We start from the raw sequence: 8,703 nt of genomic DNA, 5'->3' as shown, positions 1-8,703 counted from the left end.
GTACCATCATGGTTTCATCAGATTTCCATTTAAATATATCAGTGAATGCCATAACTGATTGAACTTGGGCCCACAACTTGTAAATGTGAAGTGTAATCTAATGGGTTATTTTCTGTCTGACTGGTAATTCTTTGGATTTGCTCACTACTTCATTGTCATGATTTTTGTTCAGGTTGGGCATAATGACAAAAAAAAAGCATTTGTTCCCATTAGTCATCACAAACAGTAACATTATCATTGGCCATAGATAGACAACACAAATGTATTGCAGAAGCCTGGTGTGCTTTATTAGCTACTGATCCAAGGTATACCACTTCCATGCCCTAACACCGAGGGAATCGGAAGAAACAAAACACACATGCAACTAAAGGCCAGCCAGCCTACAGCTGTGGAGGGAAGAGGCTCGTCTTGTACAACTCTTAAGTACAGGTTTGCGTTTCGAGAGGGATGAATGGGGTCTCCTTGGGGTTTGTATGTTTTCACGTTTCCCATGGTGAATCCCCACATCACCTTTTCAGTCAATGTTCAGTGTTCATTTAAAAAAAGCTTGAGCTTTCCTATTAGGGAAAGGTTCATAGTACATAGCCCATTCTTTCTCTTCCAACTTTACAATTCCCATGACGTCTTCAAGGAACAACTATCACATTTGACATTGAGTCAGTGTTCTATGCATTGTACAAAAATACTGGGCTCTTAGTCATTTCATACTTTTGTGTGATAACAGTATAATAAAATATCAATAATCCTAAAGTGGTCTGTCATATATCGGTGTGTTTATTACATTTATAGCATTTTAAAATCTACTCCTAAAAATACATCCACAGGGGAAAGGGGGAGACCGAGGCAAACAAAGCTGCCTTCACAAATAACTTGGACATACTTAACGGTATCTCTACAACTAAGCCTACCCGCTAAACATTAAACATTTTCAGGAAGCCTCAGGTAACGATTTCATTTATTTTTTTCTGTTCTTTTTTTAAAATTAATTTACCCTTTGGATTTGTACTACGCTCACTCTGTAAAGAGGAGGGACTTGTCTTTAGACTGCTTCCACATAGTTAGCTGGAAGCATGCCAGTCTTGCCACTGCGCTGAACGGTTCCATACATCCAGCCCTCATCAATGGACTGAACGTTCACGATGACGTCGCCGTCCTTGAAGGACACCTCGTCAGTGTCGGTGGCGGCGTAATCGTACATGGCACGGACGGTTTTCTGTAGTAGAACAGCAGAAAATTGGACCATTATCAGACCAGGGATATGCCACACACCTGCTCTCTAGGTGGGCCTATAACAACAGGTAATAACAGGTAAAACATGAACAAGATGAGGGACTGGTGTTGTGTTTTCTTGGAAGTACTCACGCCAGTGGTGGAGGGGTGTGACGGGATGGAAGACACAGTAGTTTGCTGGGTGGCCACTGATGAAGACCTCTGCTGAAGCTCAACAGTCCTGGTCTGCTGGTAACCTGAAGGGGCACAGTCAAAACAGAGGTTTGACACTGAATTTTGGATGCCTGTTCTTTGGTCAGTATTATATGTTAACAGTAACCTGAAACAGTAAAGTTTTAAAAAGTTGCAGATACCATGCATGTTAAATACCTGTTCTTTTTCTACTCTAGAACAATTAAGAATAGTGAGTAATACACAAAAGTTGTTGGTGGATGGGTTGATGGGTTATCAGTCTGAGCTTACCTATCGATGAGGCAGCGTGGTTGCTGTAGAGGGACATCTGGTGGTCCACGTTGTCAGACGGCTCAGACTTCTCGTCTCCTGCACTCATGGCACTGGTGGAGCGAGAGTGCTCCTTGCTGCGGCGCTGGGCTTGAACTAGGGGCAGGGGTCAAAGGTTACCAGTGAGTCTAGATTCCATTCATATTAAAGCACTGAGGGACATGTACTGCTGCTCACACTAAATATGTACGTTTATAAATATTATCCAGCCCTACGGTACTATAGCATGACCTGCAGACATTGGGTGTTTCTCACCTGACATCATGTGCAGACTCCTGGACTGGATGTTGTCCTCGGCTGGGTCGTAATCAAAGACAGAGCCAGGGTTTGTGCGCCACACACGGAGGTCTGTTGGTGACATACACAAACAAGTGTCCAGGAATATGTATACCACTCATGTATTCTCAAGTGTAGATATGGGTTAATAAAAAGGAGGGAAAGTGAAATGGACATGAGTAAAAGGTTTGGTGATTTTTGGAATGCAATTATCTTAACCATATCAGTGGCATGGCCAGATATGCAAACATTATGTTACAGATATGTTTACATTTTCCTCCAGAGTGCCCATATATGATAGCCATGGTTTGGCTTGTTTTTGTGTTTGTGTGTGAGTGTGAGTGAGGAGGGAGAGAGAGAATGGGAGCTAACCAGTGATGTTCTCCTGTTCGTGCTCCTCCACACGCCTCTTCTCCATCTCCACAACTCGTCTCTGAATGCCACGGTAGTTGATGTCACTGAAATCTTGAGTATTCTTCTTTACACGTTCGGTCACTGGGTCAGTCACAGTAGATGTGAAGCTACCCTTGCTCTTCTCAAAGTCCTGGTGATATCTGACCTGTTAGACAACGATATGAGGACAAAAGTTTTAACCTACGATTTCAGTGGTAATCACTGACAACCAACAATTGCAAACATGACCAGTACCTGCTTTCATGTCTAATTAAATAATTATATTAAGCATAGTCTACTGTAATTGTCTGGTAGCCTATAGGCTATGGGGAAATACAAATATGCACAGAAATAGAAAAAGCTGTTTCCCTATTCAGAAAGTGGTAAAAGAGCGTGTAATGTGAACACATTTGTCCATAATTTACAACCTATTATATTTGACACCCCAACTCACCCCAGAGATATTGCGCTGTGTCTCCTTCACACGCCTCATCTCAGGGGTGTCCAGCACGAAGGCTGCCTTGCCCTGCACCTGCTTACGGAAGCTGTCAGAGTAGAGTACCTGAGGAACAGGAGAACACCACGCAAACAAGAGGTTAGAGACAAGTCAAGTCACTTGAAGCAGTCCCACTGCAAAGCGTGTAACTGAAGAAATTGTGGTAGAATTCAAATGCCAAGAGGAAAAGGGACAGAGAAGACAACAAACACGATAAACAAGGGTGTTATTGTATCCGGAGGCAGATGAATTAGCATGTTTTCCCAAACCTTCAGAGGGATTTAATTATTAGTGTCCCATGCTGGGAGCTAGTGCTGGGAGACGGGGTAGGTGACAACGGATGAAAAGATACTTTTATACATGTAAACGTTAGCAATGGTATACATACGAAACTACATTTTACATATTAAACTGAGTGATGGGGAGTTAATATTATTAGCCGGAAAAGCAAAAGGGGAGAGAGTTTATTAGAAGGTTTAGGTGACTAGCTAACACGCGAGTTCTAGCACGCTAGCATAAGTCCTGCTGAGGAGTACCGAGCTAATGTGTTCTTGGTTCCGTTTCACCCGCTCCATCTCAGGAGTGAACACCACAGGCGTTCCCTTGGCCGAGGCGTCCTTATACAAAACCTAGAGTGAAGAAGGACAGCGGCCCAGAGGGAACAGTCAGACAACAGGCATAACAGACGTACACTACAGCCCAGGCCCTTGACATCCTCGCATTTGATAGCATGACCAGGATGTCTGAGAGCACTGCCAACATAACAAAGGTGGTTATGGGCCCAAGACAAGTAAGAGGGTACTGTTGTAACATTGGAGAGATAGTGGTATTGGGGTAGTTTTCTTAGTAAGAAAAAGTAAATATAAGCTAAAACACAAAAATAGCAGGAACCAATCAAACCATGGAAAGTTTGGTCATTTGAAACTTGCAGTGCACACATCAGTACATCAGGACCTAGTTTGGATTAAGGAGGTGGATTTGGTTGAGGATGGTTTGTTTGGGTTGGGGGATGGATTGGTACTTTACGATGAGAAGAGTTTACATCTCAACACAGTGACAGAAAGGCAACACAAGACTCAAATGGATACTACTTCTTCTTTTTGCCTCTGCAGTGATGATTGGGATAAGGATGGAAAAAAGGATGAAAGAGAAGGCAGAGTAACCAGTAAGAGGCTTTGGGAGAGAAAATGTGGAATGAAGGTTAATAGGGAAAGAGTAACTTGAGAATAAACCCAGCCCTGGTTCCACTACCGAGCTGATGTTCTTCTGGGTTTCCCGGACTCGCTTCACCTCGGGGAGGTCCGGTATGGCTGTGCCTTGACCCAACGAATCCTTGTACTTTATCTACAGTCCATTTTAGTTCCATGCAGAGAGGGATTGGCAAGAGTGACAACAGAAACATATAAAGCAAATGTCAAACTAAGAGACAACAGAAACATGACAAGTGACAACAAAAACAATAGGCTAGTTAACACAGTTTCTGCTGAACAGAGAGCACTAACAGTACAAAGACACAACCCACAGAAGTAACTTTAAATGTCTGTGAATATTATGTTTGCACAGACATAGCTGCTTTTATGTCTTATCCGTTTATCAAACATACACAGGTGTATAACATTTTCACAAGTTAGGCCTACTTATAGATCCACTGGTTATAATTCTCACAAACATACTAGTAGTGTTACTAGAGTTGTGACTTGGAAGTGGTGTTATGGGAATATTGTATGTTAAAAAAACATTTGCGTTTTCTTCACAAAAGGTTTCAAAAGGAGAAAGGGGAGTGGGGAGTGGGGCTGGGCAGGTGACGTGGGGCATGGGGTAGATGCCACTCTGGACTGTACCGTGCTAATAGTTTGCTGATTGCGTTTAACTCTCCCCATCTCTAGCGTCTCAGAGATTGCGGTTCCTCCTCCCAAATCGTCTTTGTAACGAATCTTTCAAAAAGTAAAAGCAAGATGGCAAAAAAAACATATTTTCAAAAACCATTAAAAACACAAGAAAAATAGGGTTGTTTTTACCCTTATGATTTGTTAAACACAAATACAAAAAAAATTAATGAAAAGACAAAAAATACTTTTGTTTGAACAAGAATGCCCAAACAAATTTGTTAAAAAAAATGTAAGATCAAAACCACATAGAAAATGAGGAAGTGCATAATTAAAAGAAAAAAATAAACTGTTAACAATTCTCAGGATTTATGGAGTTTCAGGGACCTGATGAAGTAGTAACTGGAGCTCATACAAGCAAAAAAAAGATGGATCTTGACAAAAATGAATCAAGACGGTAATCTATTGTTGAAAGTTAGGAGGGAACCAATTAAAGGCATGTGGCGGCTTCAACAGGTTTTAGGGGATGATGAAGTAAGGTGGTTGTTTTAAATGGTTTCTGGGGTAGGTCTCTATGGAACTGGTGAATACTACCGAACTGATGTTCTTCTGGGTCTCCCGGACCCGTTTCACCTCAGGGAGGTCCGGTATGGCTATACCTTGTCCTAGTGAGTCCTTGTACTTTGTCTATCGACCCATTCAGTTCAGCACAAATTAAAAGGACAACAGGAGAACACCGACATGAACACGAATATGACATAACATGACATGAACATGGCATGAACCGACACATAATAGTCATGAACAGGGACACCATAAACACTTAAAAAATTCTTTGAAAACCTGTAGACAGAACTTTGTAGTCCACCACAACAGACAGTTCCTTCCTGGTTATGGATTAATGTTTCCCACAAATTTAAACTACATATAGAATGACAAACACGTCTATACATCATGATACAGAAGAACCATTGTTTACACAGCATTATGCGTATGACTGCTGTCTTTATTAAAAGCTGATGTATGATATTTTGTTATGTTATGGCTCTGTTTATACCATTACTGGATTGCGAATGAACAACTTCACAACATTAGTATAAAACACCGGTACGGGAGAATGGTAATTAAATGTGACTGCAGCATTGAAATATCCTTAGGAAAGAGAGATTATTTTTAGGCATGTGAAGGGACTGGAGAGCGTTGCCAGGTGTATGGGGAATGAGAAGGATAGGGTCACACCAAAGTGTACCGTGCTAATAGTTTGCTGATTGCGTTTAACTCTCTCCATCTCTGGGGTCTCAGAGATTGCGGTTCCTCCTCCCAAATCCTCCTTGTAAAGAATCTTTAAATATGGAGGGGTGAGAGCAGTGGACACATACAAAATAAAGTCAGGGTGGTTTGTGTTTCAGAGACTTTGTTTTGTTTTGTCTGGGCAGCCCCCTCAGACAAAGCTCTGCACCATTTTAACAGAAAACACTGACTTCAGATATAAATGTGACACACACACACACAGTTTCACACATGTAAACAGAAAACACTGACTTCAGATATAAATATGAGACACACACACAGCTTCACACATGTAAACATACAGAGTGCACTTCAACTGCAGCTGGTCAGTAGAGCATGTAAGGACCCACACAGAAGACAAAACATAAATAATTTAGTTGCCCTAAAAGTTAACGCTAGAGTTTCAAACAAATAAGAGTTTAAGGGTTAAAAAACCTGGTCAAGATTGGTCTGGGTTAATCTATACCATTTCTAGTTCTCGTCAGGTTGGTTAATTACTAAAACTGGTTGTTAATTTGCAAAAAGCAGTGAGAAGAAAAAAAATCACAAAAAAATCAAGAAAGAGTAAGAAAAAATGAGGAAAAATTATGTTGTTAGAAAAACTCAAAAAGAGACAAAAGAATATACTCATAAGTAGCAAATACCGAGCTGAAATTCTTTGTATTTTCTTTAACACGGAGCATTTCAGGTGTGTCCACACTAGATGAAGCTTTGCCCTTACTGTTTTTAAGGTCAGTCTGGTACTGAAGCTACAGAGAAGACAAACACAAGGGCAGTTAAAAATGCTTCACAGGAAAAAAAGGCTTTAAGATAAAGAAGGGAAAATGAAGTGTAACTGAAGTATTTCATGTATGCTCTAAAAGAAAAAAAAAGTTTGAAATGGTTACTGCCATATTCTGAAATATATTTTTAAATATATTTGAAAGATAACAGTTGTTGATAGGTTTAAGTTACTCATAAATTGAAACCTGAGATGTGAGTTCAGACAAAACCAAAAACAACACAGGACAGTAGGCTTGACATTACGAAACAAGAAGACATTTCTGGACTTGAAAGACACAAAAGACGTGGTTCACAGAGAGAGCTTGCGGAGATAACACTTACGGTACTGAAGTTCTTCTGGTTCTCACGCACTCTCTGCATCTCAGGAGTGTCCATGATAGGCACAAAGTGAGACATGTTCCTTTCAGCCTCTTCCTTGTACTTTTTCTGTAGGCATTGATCAGACAGTTATATGAATATGCCAGTGTGTGCAACAGCAGTAACTCAAAACGATTTTCAGTTCCAGCTTTTACACAAAGGAATCTTTATGATCATAAAGAAGATGATCATAAAGAACATATGCTGCAAAGCCTATATAGTAGATAGTGTTAGTATTTGACTTACCTTGCTCACTATATTTCTCATTTGCTGAGCATGGATGATGTCGGGGGTGTCAATCACAGTTGTGTAGATAGCACGATCCCTATCAGCGTTCTCCTTGTACTTGGACTGAGATGGCACATTAATATCATGAGTCAATAAAATCCCAAATCATAACAGGTGGTATGCAAGTTATATGATATCTTGTTATAGCTCTTTGTGTGGCAAAGGGCATTCCACAAACCTGACTGAGGATATCAGTAGCATTTCTGGCCCTCAAGAAGTCTGGAGTGTCTGTGGCTAAAGCCAACATTCCGCGGCCCTTGATCTCCTCTTCCAAACTCCTCTTGTACACTCTCTGCAACCCCCGGGAAATATTATGTTTATTTCTGATGGTAAAAACTTCACCACAAACCTGAAGCATTAGCTATTTCATCCTGCAGTTAAATTGTGAGCTACAAAAGCAGCAATATGTCACATATTTAACAGTTAGGTGCCTAAATTAGGGGGAAACACAAGGGGAATGAAACCAGAGGTTACCGTGGTTAGAACATATCAACTGTACAGAAATTCTTAGGAAAATGAAGAAAACCATGTTACATAGGTGTTATGTGACTTGGAGAGTCCATTTACAGCTGTAAGACAAAGTGATCTTTAGTGGGAAAAAGACAGTATATTGTCATCACACTTTATTACAGAGAGGACTGCTGCAGAAGATCCTTCACAGGGTTGTGTGTATTAGTAACATCGCAACAACAGAAAGTATTAGTACACATCGCAAGAACAAAGCATCATTCACTTAAAGCAAAGGTGTATTAGTATGGTAGCTAGGGCTGAAGGAAGTGATTGGGGTGGGGGGGAATCACGTCAGAACAGTTTGACACATTTCCACCCGTCCTGCAGTCCTACCTCATTCAGGATCTGAGTAGCATTCTTTGCCCTCATCATTTCCGGAGTTTCCTCCAGTACTGTAAGCCCTTTACCCTTCACCCCTTCCTCTAGATCCCTTCTGTACTCTTTCTACATGGCGGAGAAGAACAAAACAGACTGCAGAGAGACAGACACACACATACAGCAGGGCACACACAGACACGCAGTACTGCCAGCGACCAGCAGGGTACTGCTCATCCACAGGACGGGACAGAATTACACCAAGCCTCCCTTCAACCAGTTCGGTTTTAGTTTTTTAGTCCAAATCAATTGAATAATATTAAATTTGGTCTAATCTTTTAACATTCAACTGTTTTGTATGAGATGTAAGGGACTTACAAAACTATTGTTTAGATTACAAGTGGAAGAAACATGAAGTCTATGTATACATTATATTTT

At 40.8% G+C, this 8,703-nt stretch overlaps 1 protein-coding gene across 11 annotated transcripts in view; it reads right to left on the bottom strand.

The window, feature by feature from the left end:
* Positions 1–265: 265 nt before the first annotated feature.
* neb (nebulin) overlaps positions 266–8,703 on the bottom strand; it is a 57,142-nt gene continuing 48,704 nt past the window's right edge. For 10 of the 11 annotated variants that reach the window (XM_031585072.1, XM_031585081.1, XM_031585104.1 and 7 more), the window contains 10 exons: positions 7,619–7,732; positions 7,399–7,503; positions 7,117–7,221; positions 3,433–3,525; positions 2,855–2,962; positions 2,380–2,566; positions 1,987–2,079; positions 1,693–1,827; positions 1,363–1,466; positions 266–1,213 (listed from right to left, as the gene is read on the bottom strand). In XM_031585072.1, coding sequence (XP_031440932.1) covers positions 1,040–1,213; positions 1,363–1,466; positions 1,693–1,827; positions 1,987–2,079; positions 2,380–2,566; positions 2,855–2,962; positions 3,433–3,525; positions 7,117–7,221; positions 7,399–7,503; positions 7,619–7,732 — 1,218 coding nt within the window. In that variant the 3' untranslated portion in view covers positions 266–1,039. The remainder of the gene's footprint in view (positions 1,214–1,362; positions 1,467–1,692; positions 1,828–1,986; positions 2,080–2,379; positions 2,567–2,854; positions 2,963–3,432; positions 3,526–7,116; positions 7,222–7,398; positions 7,504–7,618; positions 7,733–8,703) is intronic. The other variant, XM_031585089.1, reaches the window with a different exon arrangement.

Source organism: Clupea harengus, chromosome 2 (genome assembly GCF_900700415.2).
Source record: "Clupea harengus chromosome 2, Ch_v2.0.2, whole genome shotgun sequence".
Lineage (NCBI taxonomy): Eukaryota > Metazoa > Chordata > Actinopteri > Clupeiformes > Clupeidae > Clupea > Clupea harengus.
The sequence above is the reverse complement of the archived record's forward strand: the minus strand, read 5'-3'. Positions and strand labels throughout refer to the sequence as shown.